Raw genomic sequence first — 26,086 nt, 5'->3', positions numbered from 1 at the left:
CACTACTGAAACAGCCACTACTGACACAGACACTACTGAAACAGCCACTACTGACACAGACACTACTGAAACAGACGCTACTGAAACAGTCACTACTGAAACAGTCACTACTGAAACAGTCACTACTGACACATTTGGTACAGTTTGTGTCGCGTTATGATTGTTTTGGTAGAGACCGAATGGAATATTAAATCATTTCAATAAAATAAGTATAATTAAGGTACAGGGTCACTCAAAGCAGGAGAACTGCAGTCCAGGATCAGTTAAACGTCCCAAACGTGTTTCAGCTCTGAATAATCTTCAAATTGCAAGAGCTGCGAATTACATTATAACCCAATATTATCAGCACTGCTGTCTGTTTATGTTTTAAGTGGAGAATTTTAAACCAATGACTTGCAGCTTGTGAGCTGCTCGTAGATTCGACCAATCAAGAGCAAACAAAGACCAATGTGCCAGCGACATCACAACCACAACTGACAGGCAGCAAATCCAGAAAAAGGACATTCTGTAGGTCTTGGCCAAAATGACAGGCCTGTGGCAGCTTGTTCAAAACGTCTCAGGTTAAATGCTTAAGGGATGAATGTAAAGCTGTACATTTAAATTTAAACTTTCCAGCTATGACAAAACTGAAATGCTGAAGCTTAAACTCAGGGTCTATAGCTCAATGTGCAACTATGGATTTTTTCCCACTTCCCACTCAAACAGCCTCCGGAGGAGGTTTTATGCAGCTCACGTGGAGTAAAACTGAACATTTAGGGCCAGAACTCACTTGAAAATGCTCCATATAAGTGAGCAATAAATCTACAGATTAATAGAAAATAACCACGATTTGAATCACAGTCACAATATTGAATATTGCAGAAAAAATCGCAATTAAAAATTTCCTCCAAATCGTTGAGCTCTAGTTGCAGGTGCATGCAGACAGGCCTAGATACGTTCCTCTTTGCGGAAGAATAAATCAGCCTTAAGATCTGCTTCTAAACCCGTCCAGTCTGAACCTCAGTAACCAAGTCTCTCTCAGTTTCTGTTTGTTTGCTTGTTTTAAAGCTGCATTTATGGTGAAAAGCAGCAGTTTTTCCTGCGAGGACCAGCAAAACGTCCTCAGCTCTACTAAAATGTCATGTATCATCATTAAAAAATACACAGATCTCACTGCTGTCAAATCAAAACCTCTCACACCATTTGACCAGCTGTCCAGAACGTATGGGCATCTTATGATGAATGGACCAACAGAAATGATCCAAAATGACCTACAATAAAATTTTGTAAGTTTATACTAACCATAGATATGAGTTTTGCTATGACAGCAATGATATTAATATTAATATAAATAAAAATGTAAAGAACATATTAAAACACTGTAATAGCCGTTATAACGGTCAGTTCAGTTACCTGCAGTGCGCCGGCTGCATTCTGCACACCCATCCACGCAGAGTGAGCGAGGGAATAACTTTCCCTCTTTCTCTCCTCCCTCGTTCCCTCCCCCTCCCTCTCTCTCCCTCCCACTCTCTCTCTCTCTCTCTACTGAAAGGCGAGCAGGAACATGAGCACCACGTTGATGATGATGAGGAGCATCATGATGAAGAACACCACCACCTTCTGGGCCTCAGGGCTGAGGTTACAGCGCAGGAGGAAATCGCTGAGAGTGGAGCGCTGGAGCCCCCGAGCCATCATCACTCGCTCACTCGCTCACTCACTCGCTCACTCACTGTCTCACTCGCTCGCTCACTCACTGTCTCATTCGCTGTCTCACTCACTGTCTCATTCGCTGTCTCACTCACTGTCTCATTCACTGTCTCACTCACTCCCTCACTCAATGTCTCACTCGCTGGCTCACTTGCTCGCTGTCTCACTCGCTCGCTCTCTCACTTGCTTTCTCGCTCACTCGTTCGCTCGCTCGCTCACTCTCTCGCTCACTCAGTCACTCACTCACTCGCTCCCTCACTGTCTCACTCGCTGTCTCACTCACTTATTTACTCTCACTTGCTCACTCACTCACTCGCTCTCTGGCAGTGGTGCGGGGGGGGGGGCGACCCGGATACAGTCAGTATATGTCACCAAGTACGAGGATGAACAGAAGAGGGAGGACGATGGAGAGAGAGAGAGAAAAGAAATGAAATAAGGAAAGAGAAACAGAATTAAACGTGAGAGAAATGGAGGGAGAAAAGGAAGACACGTAAAAAAAATAGAGTAACGGGAAAGAGAAAGAGAGAAAAAAGGGGTAAAACAAGAAATAAAAAAGGAAGGATGAAAAAGGAGAGCGAGAGAAATAAAGAGAGACAAAAAAGGAAAAATGAAAAGGAGAGAGAGAGCGGAGGGAGAAGAGGAGAACAAAGGAACCAAGAAAAGAGAGGAATTATAAGAGACAACAAAGGAATACAGAGAGAGGGAGGGAGAAGATGAAGGGAGAGAAAAAAAGAGCTTCCACGTCCACACTTCTCCGTTCACTTCCTCTTTCGTTTTTCCTTTTCCTCCTTTTCCTCTTCCTCTTTTCCTGATGATGTCAGAAGCAGGAGTGGTTGTGCCTCTAAATCTCCATCAAACCTCGCTCTCCCCCCTCTCCCTCTCCCTCTCCCTCTCCCTCTCCCTCTCCCTCTCTCTCTCTCTCCCTCTCTCTCCTTCTCTCCGTCGCCACAGATCCGCTCCCGGTCGTTCCTCTCCTCTCTGTAAATCCCTCGTTCCGGTTATCTCGCTCGCTCAGTCGCTCAGACGGAAAACTGAGAGGCCTAAAAATGGACGCTGCTGTTTGTGAGGGAATCATCCGTCCATCTCCATCACTCGCTCCTCTCTGTGTGTGTTTTTCTCTTTTTTCCTCCTTATCTCTGCCAGCCAATGAGACTGCAGGGCTGTGAAGCGTATCCTGGATACGGGAGTAGAGGAGGCTGGGCCTCAGCAGCAGAGCGAGCGAGCGAGCGAGCGAGAGAGAGCGAGATAGGAGGGAGGAGGAGAGGATGCAGAATCACAGCCGCTCTCTGTATCCTCTCACATCCTCGCGCTCTGATTGGCTGCCTCAGCTGTCTGTTACTGTACAGATTTCTGTGTATTTCAGGATTGTTTTAATGTGTCCACTTCCTGTCCCTTCCTGTCCACTTCCTGTCCCTTCTTCACTTTATTTCTATCCTGCTTTCACATTTTCCTTTTAACTGTTGCATTAATTGTAGTGCAGCATGACAGCCATTCACTCAGAATCTAATCAATCATAACGATCAGTAATCGAGGTTTATTTAAGCAGGTTCACTGCTTTGACTGTGAAACAGACGTTAAGCATCTCGACTTTCATGCAATGTTTTGGGTTTGTTTATATATTATTGTAAAGGACATCTGAGAGGGAGCGATCAGTTTTATAGATCTGGTCTGGTCTGGTTTGGTTTATTTTGGTCTGGTCTGGTTTGGTGTGATCTGGTTTGGACTGGCTTATTTTAGTTTTGTCTGGTCTGGACTGGACTGGTTTGGTATGTTACCATCTGTTTTGGTATGTCATGGTTTGTATTGGTATACTCTGGTTTGTATTGGTATGCTCTGGTTTGGTTTGGTATGCTCTGGTTTGGTTTGATATGGTTTGTATTGGTATGCTCTGGTCTGTATTGGTATGCTCTGGTTTGTATTGGTATGCTCTGGTTTGTATTGGTATGCTCTGGTTTGGTTTGATATGGTTTGTATTGGTATGCTCTGGTCTGTATTGGTATGCTCTGGTTTGTATTGGTATGCTCTGGTCTGTATTGGTATGCTCTGGTTTGTATTGGTATGCTCTGGTTTGTTTTGATATGGTTTGTATTGGTATGCTCTGGTTTGGTTTGATGTGGTTTGAATTGGTATGCTCTGGTTTGGTTTGATGTGGTTTGTATTGGTATGCTCTGGTTTGTATTGGTATGCTCTGGTTTGTTTTGATATGGTTTGTATTGGTGTGCTCTGGTTTGTTTTGATATGGTTTGTATTGGTGTGCTCTGGTTTGGTTTGGTATGACCTGGTTTGGTATACTCCAGTATTAAAGTTTGACACGGTCTGTGCTGGTTTGAAGTATTTTGATGTGGTTTTGTTCTGATTTGATCTGGTCTGTTTTGGCCCATTCTGGTTTTGTTTGGTCTGCTCTGTTTTGGCTTCTTATGGCTTTTTTGTCTGGTTTGTTTGGTCTGGTCTGTTTGTACTTCTGATTTGGTTTGCTCTAGTTAGTTCGGTCGAGATAGTTTGGGTTCCTTTCGGTTTGGTCTTGTCTGGTCTGGATTGGTTTCATTTGGCCTGATTTAGTTCTTTTCTGATTTGGTTTTGTTCTGGTTTAGTCTGATCTGTTTTGGTTTGTTCTGGTCTAGTCTGCCTGAGCTTCATCTGGTTTTGTTTGGTCTGATCTTGTTGGGGTCTTTCTGGTTTGGTTTGCTCAGGTTTGTTTGGTTGAGATGGACTGGGTTCATTTTTGTTTGGTCTTTGGTTTGATCCAGTCTTGATTGGCTTGGTAGAGTTTTGCTCAATTTAGTTTCTTCTGCTTTGGTTTTGTTCTGGTTTGATCTGGTCTGTTTTTGTTCTGTTCTCATTTTGTTTGGCCTGGTCTGTCTGACGTTCTGGTTTTGTTTAGTCTCATTGGTTTGGCCTGGTCTGTCTGACGTTCTGGTTTTGTTTAGTCTCATTGGTTTGGCCTGGTCTGTCTGACCTTCTGGTTTTGTTTAGTCTCATTTGTTTGGCCTGGTCTGTCTGACCTTCTCGTTTTGTTTAGTCTCATTTGTTTGGTCCGGTTAGGGACCGTCTGGTTTGGTTTGTTCAGGTTTGTTTGGTTGAGATGGGCTGAGTTCATTTTGGTTCGGTCTTGTCTGGTCTATTCTGGTCCAGTCTGGATTGGTTTGGTAGAAACTGGCCCGATTTGGTTTCTTCTAATTTGGTTTTGTTCTATTTTGGTTTTAGCCTTTTCTGGTTTGGTTCAGTCTGGTTTCAGTTGAGCTGTTCTGGTGTAACTTCTTCTGCTTTGCTCTGCCCACACAGCCACAGCAAAGGCAGCGCAGCTTCAGATATAATTAAAGCACTGAAGGAGGAGCTTTATTTCCCCAGCGTGATGGCAGAGAGACAGATTAACACCATCATCCACACAGAGCAGAGCTAATGGGATTAGAGGAGAGTCTGATTTCCTCAACCTGCACTCTCTCTCTTCTCCTCCCTGCCCCGACTCTATTATAGGACACCTTTCAGGGCAGCAGCAGCTTCTGTCTACCACACAAAGGCTCACAAAACAATAGCGACAGATGCTTCGTTTCCCCCACAGAAGCAGAAGTATTTCCCCGGTGCACAGAGCTCGCTCACTATATGACAATGTAAGCAAAAATTTTTAGGATTCTCTGCACAACTTCAGCAGCGACATCTGGACCCGCCTGCTGGTTCCTCCTCGCTGATCACTGAGCTCCACTCTAACACGGGGCACTGCAGCCGGAGGCGCAGGCTAGATTAGGTTTTCTGCTGTTTCCTGCTGAAACTGTGCGCTGGCCGCTGGAAAAAAGCCAACAGTCCCGGCAATAAATCACCCAAAGTGAAGCGTGACTGATACGACACTGGACACCTTTCAGCCGGAAGATCGCAGGATGCTGCTGGAGGTAATTTTTATAATCGAGTCTGCCACAAGGTGGCCTCGTCCCCAATCGCACTGAATGAACTCACCCAAACGCCAAACCAAAAGGCACCAGAAAGGGTCATTCTACCACTGCGGTCAGTCACAGTAGAGCTCTAACTCCTCTGAGCGTTTCTAAAACACAGTCCACCGACACTTTAGGCTCAAAGTCACACTGAATGTAGAAAATGAAAAATACTGCATTCATATTATTTCATTTTTTAAATGACATTTTCTGTTTCTGTAACACCACTGACCAAAAAACTTTTTATCAAAATGCAGTTATATTTATATATACTTTTAATACTTTACTTTTAAATTCTAACATAGGACAATGCATTTTTACAATCTAAACTGAAAAACAAACATGGAAATTGTTGAATTACACAAAAATAATACCTTAGCATCTTTAAAGTCCCTGCTGTGATGCTGATGCAGAACACTAAAAATCACTAGAATAAAAATTCAGAAAAAATCATTATTTTATTGGATAATTTTTGTTGGTTAACCCCTTTTCTGCTGGCCATCCTAGTGGAAGCAACGGAAATTGATAATTGTCATTAATTCTTTAATCCAATGATTACGATTAAAATGTAAATAAAATGTTTTGTAAAAATTCTAATTGAATCTAAAAATAATAAACGTCAGTGCTGAACGGAGGGACCTGCAAAAACAAGCTAAAACTGCATTTAATGGCTGCTATGAAAAGGGACAAATTTGTGAGCTCATGTTCAAGGTTTTAGTTGTGGGACACCGTTTGACTCCGCGATGGCAGAATGACCCAACAGTCGCCTCGTGTCCCGTTTCACATTTACATGAATGGGCCGAGTTACTAAACTCCACCTTTACCATACAGAGTAAAAATAAAATTAAATCCAGTGTAGAGAACTGGAAGTACACCTCAGTTAGACTGATAATACAGATAATACTCACAAAACCTGGAAAAAGCGTCTGTTTTGTTGACATTCTCTCAGTATAACGTGTACGAGTGGTCAGTGCCAGCTATGGCTTTTAAAGATATGAAGAAAAAGTCGGTTTGATCAGAGGTGTTGATCCATACTAAATCAATAAGTTATCTAGTTATCAATAAGTTATCTAGTTATCTAGTCCTGGTTGTCCTTCAATACCGCAGCAGAAGAGACAGTGATATTCTGTCTTTACCATCAACTACACCAGGCATGTCAAACTGGGGACCTTCCAGGCCAAAGTGCTGTGGAGATCTGCGTTTACTCTCATCTAACACTCTGAATTAATTTAACGAAGGCCTTAATTAGCTGAAGAGCTGAATCAGGTGTGATTAAAGAGGCAGTGAGCTGAGGTCTGCAGTGTTTCGGCCCGCGAGGATGGGAGCCTGACACGTGAACTACACCATCAAACACCATCGTAACGGCAAAAGCGATTAACGGCTGCGTCTCTGTGTTTGATGGAGTTAATCAGTGTTAGCTTAAGTTACGTCAGTCTCACTTAAGTTCTGCCATTAACTGCATTCACTGTCAAGCTAAAGCAGAAAATATCTACACATAAACACAGAGCTCCTCCTATGGCGGCGATGAAAAGTGTAGCGTCAATCGAACACTATCTATACTGATTCCCATAGAGACGACAGCCAAAATGAGCATTTCTGTATCGATAGAAGTCGAATAAAACAAAAAAGAAATGCCTTAAATGTAAAACTACATTCAATTATGATGCTTATCTTAAAGAAAAAGACCTTTAAAATAATAATGGGTGGCCACAACTTAGTAAGGTATGGGAACAAGATAATTAAGTCGTGCCACAACTTAATGAGGCGTCAGAACGAGATCCTAATACATGGCCATGAAATAGTTAGGCATGATCTCATTCCCACGCCTTACTAAGTTGTGGCCACACATTAGGATCTCATTCCCATACCTTACTAAGTCGTTTCCATGCATTAGGATCTCATTTCCACGCGTTAATAAGGTGTGGCCAGTGTAAGTTTATGGGGATCTCCTACTGCCAATGAGTATGTGGTGCTGGAGCAGTAGCTTCAGTAGAGCGCCCTCTGTCTGCAGCCTACATATATCTATATATGGATGTTTCTAACGTGTTCCTGTTCTAAACCTGCTGTTCTGTCACTGTGTATAAGCAGCTGCACTGAACCTTAACGCCATCAGTGCTGTTGTGGTTGCAGAGAATCTCAGACAGAGTGAACGGTCAGGGTCTTGCCTCGTTTATGGCCAGCTGCTCTCCTCCTCCTCCTCCTGGATGGCCGAAGCGATTGGCCGAGCTGCGGAACTCGTTGTAAAGATCGTCCTCGCTGCCCACTTCATCTCCAAGGCCGGACTTATCCTGCGGTCCATCAGTGATGACCAACGCTGGAGAGAGAAACACATTACAGTCAGAGCCGTAACACTCAACCTTCAAAGGTCTGAATTCTGTGTTTTATTCTTTTTTTTGTTTTTTTTTAGTCTATGTTGGTTTATCTACTCGCTGAGTCACTCAGTCATTTTAAACTTTTACTCTCTAACCACCTCCACTCTGCCTGACACCGTTTTACCTGATTTTCACTATTATTGTCTTTTTTTCATTATTTTAGTAATTTTATTATTTTTTCCCATTTATTTATCTGTTTGTTTATTATTATTCCTATTCTTATTCTTGTTTTAATTATGATTATTTTATTATTATTTCAATCATTTGAATTCATTTCCTTGTTTGATCTTATTCTCATCTTGTTTTATTTTTCTTTCGATTTTATTCAATTTTTCATGTTTCATTTTTTACACTTAAATAGTTGATTTGAGTCATTTATCACATTTTTTTCAGTCATCTATCAATCAACCTTTATTTTCATTCAACAATATATTGAGGGTGACCCACATTTTCAGCATAGCTGAGCATTTACAACATTAAAGGGATTGAGAGAGAAATGAAAATGGAAAATTTAATCAGGTTAAACTAAAATAAACAAAACTTCATTAACAAATTAACAAAAAAACAGACAAGAAAAATAACCAAAGAAGAAAAAATATAAAATAAAAGCACTTTAAAACACTCAAGTAAAAGGATTATAAAAGGTAATAAAATTATTAAATAAAAGCAGTAATAGAATTAAAATAAAATAAAATTAAATTAAATTCTATAATACATATATATTTGTATCTATAGAAGATACTGTTCCAGAAATCCGAGATTGATTATAGATTTATATAGCTGTTAATCTGGGCAGTAAACATTCGTTTGTTCAGAAAAAAACACAAATATTCTGTTGAACACAAATAACATTAATACAATAAGTAGATTTTATGTGCGTCAGTGTGTGTTTAACCATTTTCTGTCCTCGAGGAAGACCAGTATTAACTGTGGTTCTCATCCAATACCTGCTCTACCTAATCAATACTTCACTGAATTTCATCAGTTGGTGCTGATTATAAAATTTAACAAACCCCTTCTGTCTGGAACCACCACCTTTTTGAAAACAATAGTTTTTTTTGGTTTATTTGTATTTTATATTAAAATTCTAATGTTATTTAGTGGTTTTACAAGCAAAAACGCACTTTGTGCCCAGACGAATGGTTTGACACAGTGTGCCTCGGTGCCTCGACGCCTCAGTGCCTCGGTGCCTGAGACGTCTGCACAGCGCTGTGTAAGTATGAATATATGCTGTCTGCATTTTAACAGAGCAGAGAGGAAACCTCCTCCTGCAGATCAGTGAACTCTCAGCTGTGACAGACCTACTGCAGACGGAACTCATCTCGCTCTCAGAGCGGACATAAACAATGTGCAGCATCGTCAGCATCACAGTTTCTCACTGTTAGCCAATTCAAAATTCTCAAATCCTGACCAGCGCGAGGGTCACTCAGTCTCTCTGCCCTTTAACACACAGATCATGCAGCTACAGAACGCGCCATGAAACCCAGCGTCCTCCACTGCAGAGAACCGCCGGTCATCCAAGACAATGAATTCCATTATTTTTGGAGTTTTTTAGATAGATAGACAGATAGATAGATAGACAGACACACAGACAGACAGACAGACACAGAGACAGACAGATAGGCAGACAGACAGACAGATAAATAGATAGATAGACAGACAGACAGATAGGCAGACAGACAGACAGATAGATAGACAGACAGATAGACAGATACACACAGACAGACACATAGATAGACAGACACACAGACAGATAGGAAGACAGACAGAAAGACAGATAGACACACAGACAAACAGACAGACAGATAGATAGACAGACAGGCACACAGACAGACAGACAGATAGATAGATATATAGATAGATAGATAGACAGACACACAGACAGATAGGCAGACAGATAAATAGATAGATAGACAGACACACAGACAGACAGATAGATAGATAGATAGACAGACACACAGACAGATAGGCAGACAGACAGATACACACAGACAGACACATAGATAGACAGACAGACAGACAGATAGATAGACAGACACACAGACAGACAGACAGACAGACAGATAGGCAGACAGACAGATAGATAGACAGACAGACAGATACACAGACAGACAGATAGACAGATACACAGACAGACACATAGATACACAGACAGACAGACAGACAGACAGACAGATTAACAGAACTTTATTGATCCAGAAGGGAAACTGCAGTGTTTCAGTAGTGAAACATATAATTACACATAAATTTACTATGCAGAAAATAAAAAATAGAAATAAAACTACACATAAATTAAAGTATAAGAGAAATAAAATAAAAGTCTATCTATTTGCATATTTACATAGCATGTAAGACAGATTTGTCTTCAGGGGTTCTTTAGTAAAGATCATGAAGTTCATGAAGATTTTGCTCTTTTGCACCATGAAATGGTTCTTCAGATTGATGGAGAATGTGTTGTATATGTTTCTATACAGAACCTTTTTGAAAAGGGTTCAAATATTGTTATGATGTCAAGCTTGTAACAATAGAAGAACTATTTTTGGTTCTATTTCAGACCAACTCCTTCTCCGTCAATCTGAAGAACCATTTCATCGTGCAAAAACCATTCAAGTGGTAGAAACAGAAACAGTTCTATGTAGAACTATATAGCAGTGACACTTAACCCTTAAAGGCCCGTATTCTACATTTTATTTGTGTTTTATTTGTTTGCTTTAAGATCCAATTACGACGTTTACGTAGTTTCATGTTTCTGCAAGCGTTCTTTAGTAAAGACAATGGTTCTGTACAGAACCATGAACACTCAAAGAACCATTTGCATGCATAAAGCGTTCTTTGCATGGTGAAATGGTTCTATATAGCACTAAAAAGGGTTCTTCTATTGTTACGAGCTTGACATTCTAACAATAACAGACCTCTTTTTGGTGCTACACAGAACCCTTTTCAAATAGGTACTATAAAGAACCATGTACAACACATTCTCCTTTGATCTGAAGAACCATATCAACAAGCAAAGAACCATTCAATCATGCAAATGATTCTTTGTGTGTTCATGGTTCCAAGTTAGAGTGGTGGTGTGGAGTTCAGCAGGTAAAGGGACTCTTAAAAAAGGGTTCTTCAAGGGTTCTTCAGCAAAGAAAATGGTTCTATATAGAACCATGAACACGCAAAGAACTCTTTGCATAATTAAAGGGTTCTTTGCATCATGAAATGGTTCTTTAGACTGATGGAGAATGTGCTAGAGATGGTTCTATAAGGAACCTTTTTGACAAGGGCTCTATATAGCACCCAAAAGGGTTCTTCTTTTGTTACAAAGTCAGCCTTGCAACAATAGAAGAACACTTTTGGGTCTATTTTCTTTTTTTAAAAAGGTTCTATATAGAACCATTTGTAGCACATTTTCCCTCAATGTGAAGAGCCCTTTCACGATGCGAAGAAAGGGTTCTTTGAGTGTTCATGTTTTCTTTACTAAAGAACCTTTGAAGAACTGTCTTTAAGTGTTTTACTGTATGAACAGCACATGTAAATATGGTTAAAGTATGGAGAGTACACTCTAAAAAAAGATGGTTCTTCAAGGGGTCTTTAGTAAAGAAGGCAGTGGTTCTATACAGAACCAAGAACTCTCAAAAAACATCTGCATGCTTAAAGGGTTCTTTGCATGGTGAAATGGTTCTATGTAGCACCAAAAAGGGTTATTTTGTTGTTACATGCTTGACGCTGTAACAACAATAGAACGCTTTTGGTGCTACACAGAACCCTTTTCAAAAAGGTGTTATATAGAACCATCTTCAGCACATTCTCCATCAATCTGAAGAACATGTCACCTTGCAAAGAACCATTTAATCATACCGATGGTTATTTGAGTGTTCATGTTTCTATACGGAACCATTTTCTCTACTAAAGAACCCTTGAAGAACCATAAAAAGTTTTCAAAAACCATGTGCAGTAGGTTCTATGTACAGTAACAGACTGTGCAAACATGAAAAATGCAAATTACATGGTCAGTAAAGTTCTGTAAACAGTGCAGTAATGATGCTATTAGAGTGGTGGTGTGGTGTTCAGCAGGTCAAGGGACTCTTCAAGGGTTCTTTAGTAAATACAGTGGTTCTATACAGAACCATGAACACGCAAAGAACTCTTCACATGACTAACAGGTTCTTTGCATGGTGATAAAGCGTGTCCCTCGGCCCAGCAGTATGCTGTAGTAGTGGGGCACACTTTATCACAGATGGTTCTTCAGAGTGATGAAAAAGGTATTGTAGATGGTTCTATAGAGAACCTTTTCGAAAAGGGCTCTATATAGCACCCAAAAGGGTTCCTCTATGGTAACGATGTCAAGCTTGTTACAGTAGAAGAACCCTTTTGGGTGCTATATTGAAAAATATCAAAACAGCACCATCTACAGCACATCCTAAATTAGTCTGAAGAACCCTTTCATGATGCAAAAACCCTTTAATCGTGCGAAGGGTTCTTTGCATGTTCATGGTTCTATATAGAACCATTTTCTTTATTACTGGTGCGGGAGTGGACGCTCCTGTGATGCCTGCCAGATGGGAGGAGGGTGAAAAGTCCATGTTTAGGATGAAAGAGGTTCTAGATGATGTTCCTCTGCCCAGGCAGCGCATGTGACGTTTTCGGGATGTATTTACAGAAAACATTTGGGTGTCTATTGAGTTCTAGTGTGAGCATCTTTAGCCTCGTAGCTCCAGTTCTCAACTAAACTAAAATAAACTGAAGACTCCAAAGTGTCTTGGCTGATCAGCCACATCCAAAGTCAGTGGAGAACTATTCCTTTAAACCGGCGTCTCCACACGTCCACACTGCTATTCACCAGAGCGCCGAGAGCAAGGCCACCCTCACTTTCTCCACCTTATTCATTATAAATGGAAAATGGAGACGGCCTCATATTTACACCCTCAAACAGGCTGCGTACGAGGCTGCTGGAGCAGAAATGAAGCGGCGATGTCGCTGTGTAGAAGGTGCAGATCAATCAGGTTAAGGATATTCTGCTCCTGGAGAGACAGTAGAGGTTTATAGACGGTTCTGAGTGCTGCAGCATTAAAGGTGGGGTAACTGATTTTAAATCAGAACACTTTCTGTAATATTTGGACCCGACATTCCAGCAGCTGTCAACGAAATACATTCTCAGACATAAAAACCTGCTCTCTGTTGCTGCCCCAGGCTCTGTAAACGAGCAGATGAAGTGGACCGCCAGCATTGAGCAGATCAGGAGAGCGGCTTCAAATCATGTTGCGCATGCAGGGCACACAGCCGAAGCCCAGCCTGAGCATTATACAGCACACCTGAGCTGTGATCAGTCTCAGTGAGACAGCTGGCTTGTTCTTCTTAGAAATAACTGCAGAGAAAATGACAGCAGAACTGCCAATTCCACCGTCTACTTACTGCCAAACAAACCACATCGTTACAGTTACTACCTTATTATTAACTAACATATTCTAATTAGCTGATTGCAATTATTTAAGCTGCATAATTAAATGGTTAAGATGTAAACAGAGTAGTTCAGAGTGGTTCAGAGTGGTTTGGTGTGAAACGCTCCGTTCTAGAGAAACTTGCCGAGTCAGAGCTGTTCACAGTGGTGGTGATAGGAACCAGACGTCCACCTCTAAAAGCTCCCTCACAGAAAGTTCCTACATGACGTTGTTACAAATCGTCGCAGTCCAAACAAAAACAAGTATCTCCAAAATAGTAACTTTAGAGGAGAGGGCAAAAACGGCCTTAACTTTCTTTAACTTGCATTAGTTAATGTAAAGAGATTTTATTCTAAGGAATTTTAGGGCATTTCAATCATCATGAAATCATCATGAAATTTTCAGACAATGTAAAGGAGAACCAAGATGTTTAAATAAAGTAGAAATATAAAAATCAGCATAAATGGAGATGCATGTTTTTCTATGGATGGAGATGAAGTGCAGTGTCTGATGTCTGAGACATTATTTTGCAATTCATAGTTTTTTAGCCCTCTAAATGGCCAGGGCCCACAAGCAGGCCCAAAGTTTTATTACACACTTCCATAATCTAAGAATTACGACGGCGTTTTAGGGCTACTGTTAATAACAATAAAACGAGTAGGCTTCAAAAAAAAAGTCGTAAAATTTTGAGAAAAAAGTCGTAGAATTACAACATTAAAGTGGCATTAATACCAGGAAAGGTCAATATTGTGGCCAAAGTCTTTGCGAAGTGAAGGCAGCGCCTCCTCATGTTAAATGAGGGGTGGTGAGTTGGTGGAGTTCTACTTTCATATCGATTCTGTGTTTCATATGATGACTGTGTTTATCTAGAATAAAGAGCCAGACGGACTCGGAGGAAACTGTCTGTCTGTGTTGTTGAAGGAGAATCTCAGGCAGGGTCGTCTACACGGCTATCGGGGGCTACATCTCCCCCCATTCAAAGAGGGCATGAAGTTTCACAGACAGTGAGAATGATGATCAAAATGATCCACAGAGAGACAGGAGTGAGTGGAACCTCGGCCCCAACGCGTTATGGCAGCCCCCCCTACAGTTAGCCCACTTTATCCTTGAAATATTTCGACTTTTTTTCTCGAAATATTACGAGTTTATTCTCAAAGTCTACTATTTTTATTTTTATTAACAGTGGCCCTAAAACGCCGTCATAAAGAACAGTTCAGCCAGTTTGTGCTGAAGTCCCTGTAGTTACTGAATACTAAGCCTTAGAATGTAATAAGCCTGAGATTTTAAGGGGTTAAATCCATTCACGGTGGAGAAGTAAGTACATGCAGGACACTGTAAGACAAAATAGTACTGAGTAAATACTGTCATATAGAAACTAAGAAGACGTTTGTAGTTCCACTGCTCATTTTTAAAAGCACATGAAATGGCTGTATTTACATTACGACGTCTGGTTCCTATCAACACCACTGTAGGGAATCCAGTTGGTAATTTTCTCTACAATCTTTTCAGACCCAAACACTCCAAATGACTTTGTTTACAGCCAAACGATATAATCATGCAGAATTTGTAAAAAATCGATACTGTATGTCCATACGTTTTATCCCCTTGTTGCGATGTCAGAACTCCCAACTACCTTTAGGCCAAAAGAGCTTCAATACAAGCTTTTAACAACATTATTTAGACAGAATCTGCTCTTCACACCTCTGATGAAGATGAAACTGAGCAGATAAATATGCACAAAACATCAGGACAGAGCTGATTTATGAGGAACTGAACATTAACAGGGAGGTTTTCTCACTTTGTTGAAAGGTAACAGAGAAAATTCAAATTTAGAAAGTAATTTTGACACAGTCCCTTACACCAAAGCGTAATCTTCGTCAAATAAAGGAACGTAATAGTGCAGGTCAGTAAAAGTTGTGACTGTAGAACTGTCATCTTTAATTTGGCCACAAAGCTAATTTACCATCTGACAGTCTGTTAGTTAAAGCTGGGCCTACAATACATGATTTTTTGCCCAATTTTAACTCCGTTATGACCCTTGCGACAAATTTTCTCGATCTGAAGCACTTTTCCAGGTCGGGAACTCAACCGGAGGCGACTGACGGTTCGGATGATCTGAAATGTGAGAGGATAAACGAGTGAATCTTTAGCTCTCCGATGGAACTCTGGAGCGATCAGAGACCCTCAGATATTATCAGACGTTTGATATTTATGACGTTCACAAGTCCTGCAGCATAAGAAGGTCAGAGATGAACTCAGTGAGTGGTTCAAACAGCCAATCAGAGCTGGAAGAGCACAGAAACGATGTGTATGAACAGCAGAGCAGAGAAAGAGGAGCTGTGAGTAAAACACAGGCAGATCCTAAAATGGGTGGGTGTTTACACCTGCAGCACCGAGCGCGTTCAAACAGCTGCGTTTTTACAGATTAGTTTAATCCATGTTAGGAACAATTAACAGCCCCACCAGAATTTCACATTCATTTTTTGTAATTGTTGCAGACTACAATGCTTGATTTTGCAGCTGCATTTATGAGAATTTCCAACCTTATGGCAATATTTTAAATTATTTTTTAAAGTATACCTCTTAGCCTTACGCCCGATTCACATATACTGCATCTGGGGGCGTGAACGACCTGGAAAGTCATGCTTTTCATTTCAGTACCTCACACCTCACGCAGCAAAATACACTAAAATAAGCCATGAAAATCAGTGAAAATTAAATAGAAAACCACATACAAACCTAAAAATGCTTTTTTTTCTAAATTTAACTCATAACGAAATACTAGTTAAACATTCTGTGCTGCAAACATTTTTCCCGGTTGGTCTACCAGGCTTGAAACTTTTGCCTAATCGATAAAGTCAGAATGCTGTCGAGGATAAATAAACATATCGTGCACTAATAAATGATATTTCTGTTGAGTAGCGTGACTGATGTGACCATTTATCCGTCCAGAAAATGGAATGTCTGTATAACTTTCTTGCTGCTCTGCTCCACAGCTCAACATCTCGTTCGGGCTGTAGCGCTGCTGCTGCCACATCACTCAGACCACACAGAGGTTGCATGTGTGAATTAGGCCTTAGACTTTAGCTGAAATGTTTACTGGTAAATGTGACCAGGACTTCACACCTGCAGGTGACACACCACTTCTCTTCACACCAAGTCTGGAAGAAAAAAGCGCAAGTCAAGTTTACTACCCGAATGATACCTGCTCTGTGGGGTCCTGTGGGGGTCCTGACTTTTGAATAACAGGGTAATAAAGTATGCAGAGAAACAGATGGACTACACTCTGTAACTGTAGAACTACAGAGTGAAACTATATGGTCAGTGGAGCTGATAAAATGGACAATGACTGTAGAAACGAGGTGGACTTAATGAAGTGGTCGGTCACTGTAGATATAAACTAGTACTTTTTACCATCACTGGGGGTTGTTACTGTGTCCAAACCCAACCTTTGCTGAGCTACATCAAGTTTGGAGCCCAAAACTGAACAAAATTTAATTCAAAAACAAAAACACCCTTAAAAAAGACGTTTCTTCAAGGGTTCTTTGGTAAAGACAATGGTTAACCTTCGTTTAACCTTCACCGGGCAGAGGCCTACATACACTTTTGACAGATGATGTATTTGGTCCACTGGACTGTCCAGCTCAATATTGCATACAGCGCGGACCCTGAGGCGGTCAGACAGTAGTGTCTAGAGCTGCTGGTGTGTTATGTGGAACACTGCTTGTTGTGTCTGTCGAGTGTTGACCCGTAAAAATAATCTCAGAAGCCCTGAGGTTGACATTCTGTCAGCAGCTGACTGCGGCAAAATCAGGCTGTGTTTGCTTTCATTCTCTCAGAAACTCGTGTCAAAGCTCTGAAACAGAATTAGAAAATATTTTGGCGTCTCCTGCAGCAGGAAACTCACTCAGAGGCGTACAGCGATTTTTACTTAGAGCCGGTTTTCTCCCTTTCAACAAATGCAGTTAATCAGCGAAGGTGTGTTTGGTGTCTGCAGTCTGTTTCTCTACCTACGAGGCTAATGTAGCTAACAGGTAATGGAAGCATATTCCCCACCAATTAGCATGGTGCTAACTAAAGCCTTAAATCACCATCTGCTTGCCTCAAACCGTGTGTTGGTGTTCAGTATCTCTAATAGACTTGATTATGTGGTTTCTCACACTGTGTGACTCACTGTTGTCTATAAACATGGACTAAAGTACGGATGAAATTCAGGCTTTAACATTAAGGCAGAAGCAAAATAACATCTTTTTCCTGCTGTTGTAGTGTTGAACCACAGGGTCATTCACATGAATGTGTGTGCGCATGTTACTTTATTGTATTTCTGGGAACCAAGCGTTCCTAGTTGACCTTGTGAAGATATTCTGGCAGAATGGACGAGGAACAACACTGTTCTACTCACACACACATGTAAAAAGAGTATATGAGTGTGTGGGTGTTAGAGCTTTAATCAGGCCTTAAGTTTTCATCCAACCTAAATACAGGCCAAGACTTTTCTATCCAAGCCTGAACCGAACCCAAACCACATCGAGTTTAGAGTCCCAGACTGAGCCGAACCCGACAAGATTTCATCCAAACACAACCTGAGCTGAACTACATCAAGTTTTGAGTCTGAAACTGACCTGAACCTGACAAAAAGTTGTCCAAACCCAACTTGACTCAAATACATCAATTTTTTAATCCACATTTTTCCCAAAACTAACCTGAGCTGAGCCACATAATCAAATTTTGAGTCAAAAATTGACCTGAGGCTGGAAAAAATTTGTCCAAACCCAAACTTCACCGAGCTCCATGAACACTCAAAGAACCGTTAACACGCTTAAATGGTACTTTGCATGGTGAAATTGTTCTTGAGATTGATGAAGAATGTGTTGTATATGGTTCTATATAGCACCAAAAGGGGTTCTTCTATTGCTAAATGCTTCACATCATAACAACAGAAGAACCCTTTTTGGTGCTATATTGAACATTTTTCAAAAGGTTCTACATAGAACCATAGACAACACATTTTCTATCAACCTGAAGAATGCTTTCAAGATGCAAAGAACTGTTTTGTTCTTTGAGTGTTGATGGTTCTATACAGAACCATTTTATTAGCTAAAGAACCTCTTTTTTAAGTTTTGAGTCCCAAACTGACCAAAGCCCAGCAAAATTTCATCCAAAGGCCCCTCCAGCCAAACTACACACTTACAAAAGATGGTTCTTCAAAGGTTCTTTGGTTAAGAAAATGGTTCTATATAGAGACATGAACAGTAAAAGAACCATTAGCATGATTAAATGGTTCTTTGTATCATGAAAGTGTTCTCTGGATTGATGGAGGATGTGTTGTATAGGGTTCTATATAGCACCAAAAAGGGTTTTGCAGTTGTTACAAATTTGACATCAAAGCAATAGAACAACCCTTTTAAAAAAGGCTCTATACAGAACCACATAGAGCCTTCAACTCCATCAACCTAAACAACACTTTCACACTTCAAAGAACCATTTAATTATGCAAGTTTTTTTGGGTGTTCATGGGTCTATACAGAACCATTATATTTACTAAAGAACCTTGAAGGAACATATTTTTTAAGAGCGTACATCATCAAGTTTTGAGACCCAGACTGACCCGAGCCCGACAAGACTTCGTCCAAACACAACCCAAGCGGAACTACACACTTATAAAAGATGGTTCTTCAAGGGTCCCTTGGTAAAGACTTTGGTTCTACAAAGAACCATGAACACTCAAAGAACCATTTGCATGATTAAATGGTTCTTTGCATCATGAAAGCGTTCTTCAGATAGATGAAGAATGTGTTGTATAGGGTTCTTCTATTCTATAAGAACCTTTCTCGGTGCTATAATGAACATTTTTTCAAAAAGGTTCTATATAGAACCATATACAGCATGTTCTCCATCAATGTGAGGAACCCTTTCATGATCCAAAGAATCATTTAATCATGCAAAAGATTCTTTGAGTGTTCATGGTCCTATACAGAACCATTTTATTTACTAAAGAACCACTGAAGAACCATTTTTTGAGTGTACATCATCAGGTTTTGGGTCTGATGCTGACCCAAGCCCAACGAACATCTGTCCAAACTCAAAAGGACCCAAAGTCCTCAGGCTTTTGATGGGCAGTGAATATTTCCCGATTATGCACATGAGCTCAGTGTGTGAGTTTATTCGCTGCTGAAGTCTGTTTGTTGGGAAATGTGCTGCAGCTGAACACTGTGTGTGTGGAGCCTCATTTTCGGGTGAGCTCCTAATTCCTCAGTGTAATTCTGCACTCTGTCCGTCGGAGCTGCCAACTCTGCATAAATTCGGCTCTGAAATGAAAAGCGCCGAAAACGCGTCCACTGCCCCGAGCCCCAAAATCTCATTACTTTCATATTTCCATGGCAGTGATTATGCCTTTACGATGCGACGTGCTGAAAAATGAACACAGCAAAAGCTGAAGCTCGGCTGGAGCGACGCACAGCCCTGAAACGGCCTAACCCCAAAGTGACCATCTAAATAGGAACAGCTCCAAACAGACCTGCTGAAAGAACGGCGATTAAAAATTACGCTGTAATTTTATATCAGTTTTTTCTGATTCATAACTCTGTGAAACAAGCAGAGAAACTGTGTGGAGAGTGCAGATTCTAAACTTTCAATCCAGACCACGTTAGTGGGTAACACTTTATTTGGAGTGGTCTTTTGTAGATGGTTAATAAGCTCTTAACAGATTATCAGTAGCACATCAACAACATATCAGTGAAGTAGCAGCAGTGAAGTATCTGAATACACTGAAGTTAATATCTTGTAGATGTTGATACATCACTTACATTCAGTAGATGTATTGTTAATATGTTACTGGCATTACGCAAAACCAAACCTTACCAACCTTACCCAACACCTAACCTTCACCCCGGCCCTAATCCTAACCCTAACCTCAACCCAAAACATAATCCTAATTCTAACCCTCACCCTGGCCCTAATCCTAACCCTAACCTTACGCCAGCCCAAAACATAATCCTAACCGTAACCTTAACCTCAACCCAAAACCTAATCCTCACCCTCACCCGGGCCCTAAACCCAAACCTAAAGTTAACCTCAGCCCAAAACCTAATCCAACCCTCACCCTGGCCCTAAACCCAAACCTAAAGTTAACCTCAGCCCAAAACCTAATCCAACCCTCACCCGGGCCCTAAACCCAAACCTAAAGTTAACCTCAGCCCAAAACCTAATCCAACCCTCACCCGGGCCCTAAACCCAAACCTAAAGTTAACCTCAGCCCAAAACCTAATCCAACCCTCACCCTGGCCCTAAACCCAAACCTAAAGTTAACCTCAGCCCAAAACCTAATCCAACCCTCACCCTGGCACTAAACCCAAACCTAAAGTTAACCTCAGCCCAAAACCTAATCCTCACCCTCATATGTTGCTGATGTTACTGAGAGTCTGCTGAGTCTTTGTTTCATATAAAAGCACCTTTTAAAGTGCCACTCATTTGTGTTTGTAAGCAGAAAAGGAGATTCTTCGTTATGATTTTAATCTGATGGAGTCTCGTTTAGGAGAAATAAAAAAAATTCACATCACATTTTTGCTGTTTTTGTCACTTTTTAACATCAAAACAAGACTGAATCCTACACACAACATACATCAAATGTAAATGTTATTCGTTATGCAAATATGTAATCAATTATTCAATTGTATTTCAATAACTGCTAAATATAATCAAATACTTCATTCTTTTACAGTAGAAATAAATGGAGCTCATTATGCTGGTAGTGAACTATGCTGCTGACACAGCTGCCTAAAAACCATAGAAACGGACCTTAAACAGAAGTGAGGACCCTGTTGGGGGTCATCCTAAAGTTAGGACAGGATTTAGGAGGTTTAGTCTAGTTAGGATGTTTGTGTGATGCTGTTTTCTTATCTGGAGTTCATGATGAGATTATGAAGGTAGGAACTGTTATTCTGGAATAGATACTGAACTAAATTCAGTCCGTACTCAAGTCGTCATTGGAGACTAAACAGATCAGGGTTGAGAGTTTAGATGCTTCTGTAATACGACTCCCGTATACCATACTGAGGCTTCCATGCCTTTACAGTCAAGCTTCCTTTTCAGTTTCACATTTCAGAATCAGAATCTATTTATTTCATTTTATTCTATTTTATTTTATTTTATTTTATTTTATCCTTTTGGCAAACAAGGTTTACTGTCTTTGATGTGTTTTCATGAAATCAACCTGTGACAAAACTAAATCGAACATTCATTTTGAGGAATGAATGTTACCTAATGATAATGTTTCTAATAAATTGGCCAGTTAGTGGAAGTGCAAGGTAGGTGTTTCTAATAAATTGGCCAGTGAGTGGAAGTGCTAGGTAGGTGTTTCTAATAAATTGGCCAGTGAGTAGAAGTGCTAGGTAGGTGTTTCTAATAAATTGGCCAGTGAATGGAAGTGCAAGGTAGGTGTTTCTAATAAATTGGCCAGTGAGTGGAAGTACAAGGTAGGTGTTTCTAATAAATTGGCCAGTGAGTGGAAGTACAAGGTAGGTGTTTCTAACAAATTGGCCAGTGAGTGGAAGTGCAAGGTAGGTGTTTCTAATAATGTGGCCAGTGAGTGAGAGTGCAAGGTCAGCGTTTCTAATAAAGTGGCCAGTGAGTGGAAGCACAAGGTAGGTGTTTCTAATACATTGGCCAGTGAGTGGAAGTACAAGGTAGGTGTTTCTAATAAATTGGCCAGTGAGTGGAAGTACAAGGTAGGTGTTTCTAACAAATTGGCCAGTGAGTGGAAGTGCAAGGTAGGTGTTTCTAATAATGTGGCCAGTGAGTGAGAGTGCAAGGTCAGCGTTTCTAATAAAGTGGCCAGTGAGTGGAAGCACAAGGTAGGTGTTTCTAATAAAGTGGCCAGTGAGTGGAAGCACAAGGTAGGTGTTTCTAATAAAGTGGCCAGTTAGTGGAAATGCAAGGTCGGTGTTTCTAGTAAAGTGGCCAGTTAGTGGAAGCATAAGGTAGGTGTTTCTAATAAAGTGGCCAGTGAGTGGAAGCACAAGGTAGGTGTTTCTAATAAAGTGGCCAGTGAGTGGAAGCACAAGGTAAGTGTTTATAATAAAGTGGCCAGTTAGTGGAAGTGCAAGGTCGGTGTTTCTAATAAAGTGGCCAGTTAGTGGAAGCACAAGGTAGGTGTTTATAATAAAGTGGCCAGTTAGTGGAAGTGCAAGGTCGGTGTTTCTAATAAAGCGGCCAGTTAGTGGAACCACAGGGTAGGTGTTTCTCATAAAGTGGCCAGTGAGACGAAGTACAAAGTAGGTGTTTCTAATAAAGTGGCCAGTTAGTGGAAACACAAGGTGGGTAATTTTTGTAAAGATAATCTAAAAACCTAAACATTCTCATCTATTAAATATGTTTTGAAGTCCCCTAATTTTAGGCAGGACGTGCACACATTATACAAATCTTCTGAAAGCCTGCTGGTGATGTGTGACGTAATTGGGTCGTGCCTGGCACCGCTCGGCCTGATCCACAGAGAGAGAGAGAGAGAGAGAGACTGACAGAGACAGGCTCCCAATCTGATGCCCTTTAACAGCACACAGTAAAATTTAGACCAAAACTAGGAACAGGTCCAAAAAACCTGCTCATAATCCCACACTCCTAAAACAGATGGCTCTTCAAGGGTTCTTTAGCAAAGCCAATGGTTTTATTTAGAACCATGAGCTCTATATAGAACCAGTTCATGCTTAAATGGTTCTCTGCATGGTGAAATGGTTCTTCAGATTGATAGAGAATGTGTTTTGCTACTATTACAATGTCAAGCTTGTAACAATAGAGAGGCCTTATTGGTGCTACATAGACCCATTTTCAAAAAGGTTCTATATAGAACCATATACAACACATTCTCCATCAATCTGAACAACCGTTTCACCATGCATAGAACCCATTTAAGCATGCAAACGGTTCTTTGAGTGTTCATGGTTCTAGATAGAATTACTGATAAAGTGGCCATTTAGTTGATGCACAAGGTGGGTGTTTCTAATAAAGTGGCCAGTAAGTAGAAGCACCAGGTGTTTCTAATGAAGTCTTTACTGTCTTTACTAAAGAACCCTTGAAGAACCATCTTTTTAAGATTGTACATTAAGATTAAGGTTACAAACTGGCTGAATTTCATTTTTTGTCTAACTTGTCCTTTAACTCCTGCTAATCTGAAGTCTCACCATCTTCAACACCTCACTGGTTCTTTTCTCAGTCCTGTCTGCCTCCTGCTGCCAGTTCAGCTCTGAACCTCCTTCAGCCCTGCTGGGGTCGATTCGTTGTCAGAGTCGGTCAAAAACACTGACTGTAATTTCTGGAGGCAGCAATTAATACTCATTTTGGGAACCAAAGCAGAGATGGATCAGAATTAACACAAGGATCTGAACTGAGAGTGAACCTTTCCCAAAAAATTCCCACCTCAAGAGCAGCAAACAGGCCAGAATGATTAGAGGAGCAGAGCAGCTTTCTGTGTGCAGCATCGTCTCCATTCAGAATTACAATGAGACGACAGCAGTACAGCTGCAGCACAGCACAGCGTAGGAGCCATGCTCAAGGACTCTCTCTGAGAGCGAGAGGAAGCACAAGGAGGGTGTTTCTAATAAAGTGGCCAGTGAGTGGAAACACAAGGTAGGTGTTTATAATAAAGTGGCCAGTGAGTGGAAACGCAAGGTAGGTGTTTCTAATAAAGTGGCCAGTGAGTGGAAGCACAAGGTAGGTGTTTATAATAAAGTGGCCGGTCAGTGGAAACATAAGGTAAGTGTTTCCAATAAAGTGGCCAGTTAGTGGAAACATAAGGTAGGTGTTTCTAATAAAGTGGCCAGTGAGTGGAAGCCCAAGGTAGGTGTTTCTAATAAAGTGGCCAGTGAGTGAAAGCACAAGGTAGGTGTTTCTAATAAAGTGGCCAGTGAGTGGAAGCATGGGGTTGGTGTTTCTAATAAAGTGGCCAGTTAGTGGAAGCGTAAGGTAGGTGTTTCTAATAAAGTGGCCAGTTAGTGGAAACATAAGGTGGGTGTTTCTAATAAAGTGGCCAGTTAGTGGAAGCATAAGGTAGGTGTTTCTAATAAAGTGGCCAGTTAGTGGAAGCATGGGGTTGGTGTTTCTAATAAAGTGGCCAGTGAGTGAAAGCACAAGGTAGGTGTTTCTAATAAAGTGCCACAGGCTAATATTCTAGCCATAAACACATAACACTGTTGTATTATTCAAATATACGCACTGGAGAGCCGATACAGGGCAATGTGTGCTTCTCTGTCAGAGGTTCTGTTGTGAAACAGTGGCTGTTATTCAGTGCATTAAGGCCACATTCAGTCCACTGTGAGCCGAACAGGCGAGAGGTGTATATATTTTGTGCTTTAATTCCATTTTGCTAGTGACAATCGGTCTAGGTTCTGGTGGGCTGCAGGGTCCAGCTCGAGTTGGTTCTGAGGAAATGACCACAGTTTGACCACAGGGCTGATTTTCCCTTAAAACCTGCAAGGTGTCTCACACAGAGGAGGAGGTGGCAGACAATGCAGAAAGGATAAAACAGTGACCAAAACAGGCACAGGTGGATAGAGCCCAATGGACTCTCTCTCTCCTCTCCCTCCCTCCCTCTCCCTCCCTCTCTCCCTCCCTCCTCCCTCCCTCCCTCTCTCTCTCTCCTCCCTCTCTCTCTCTCTCTCTCTCTCTCTCTCTCGTATAGAGGTTTATCCTCATTCACTGAGAATCTCTTTAGACTCCGCCATGTCAAACACAATCAGCCTCTCTGCTGCTTCACTGCTGTGAGGGAAAAAGGACGTCTCTCTGAACGTGATGGAAAAATCCCAGGTCTTGCAGTAAAAGCAGTAGCGAGGTATGAAAAATCAGCTGAATTCACTCAGGCTGAACTTCAAACCTCTGAAAAAAGTCTACAAACTCTGCAACGACTGTAATAGTCACCCTGGTCAGCAGCGTTGGTCAGAAGCAGACTGTAATCTAGCTTACATCACCTATAATTAGAGCAGGATGCCTTTCAAAACACTCGTAATCTGATTACAGTTACTTTTTTAAGGTATTGTTATTTTAACGAGCGCATTCTGATTAGGTAACATCAACAAATCACTCTGTTAATTTTAATTTAATTTTAATATAAAACCTGCATCACTATCACTACGACTGATTACACTACAGTGCTCTCATCTAATCCATATGAAGCTGTAGATAAAAATGTTAGAATGTGTCCAGAATGATGAACAGAGCTAAAGACAATTAGAACGTCAAAAATGAAGTTCTAATGCATTAATTAAAACATTAAAAACCATTAATATCCAGAATACGTCATATTTGAAAAGCGGTGATCAAATCCTGAGGTGGAGAACTTGATAAGAAATATTACACAAACATCTAAAAACAACTTCTTAAAATTTAAATCTACATTGTTTAAATTGTAATTGTAGATAAAATACAAATTATTCACAAAACAAGTGATTCAAACGTTTGAACATATAAAAGAGAGGGTGGGGCTTGATTAGGGCTTTATTTCATATTGTTTGAACTTCATAAACAATTACGAAAGCAAGTAAGCCAGTCAGATCAAAAATAGCCCAATAGTAATCAGATTATTCAGTATCAGATTACATCTTTTACATGATCTATCTTTTTAATTTATTTACACATTTATCATGTTATGTGCGTCTAATGTAACTGTAATGTAACTGTATTTACTGCTAAA

The 26,086-nt window shown here is 40.7% G+C and overlaps 1 protein-coding gene across 4 annotated transcripts in view; it reads right to left on the bottom strand.

Annotated features, from left to right (window-relative positions):
- The window catches only part of arhgef4 (Rho guanine nucleotide exchange factor (GEF) 4), an 84,472-nt gene that overhangs the window by 26,703 nt on the left and 31,683 nt on the right, over positions 1 to 26,086 (bottom strand). For 3 of the 4 annotated variants that reach the window (XM_036555744.1, XM_036555745.1, XM_036555746.1), the window contains one exon: positions 7,775 to 7,923. In XM_036555744.1, coding sequence (XP_036411637.1) covers positions 7,775 to 7,923 — 149 coding nt within the window. Of the gene's footprint in view, positions 1 to 1,392; positions 1,497 to 7,774; positions 7,924 to 26,086 lie in introns of those variants that run through there. The other variant, XM_036555747.1, reaches the window with a different exon arrangement.

Source organism: Colossoma macropomum, unplaced genomic scaffold (assembly GCF_904425465.1).
Source record: "Colossoma macropomum unplaced genomic scaffold, Colossoma_macropomum, whole genome shotgun sequence".
NCBI classification, from domain to species: domain Eukaryota; kingdom Metazoa; phylum Chordata; class Actinopteri; order Characiformes; family Serrasalmidae; genus Colossoma; species Colossoma macropomum.
Note: the sequence above shows the minus strand (reverse complement) of the source record. Positions and strands in the feature narration are given on the sequence as shown.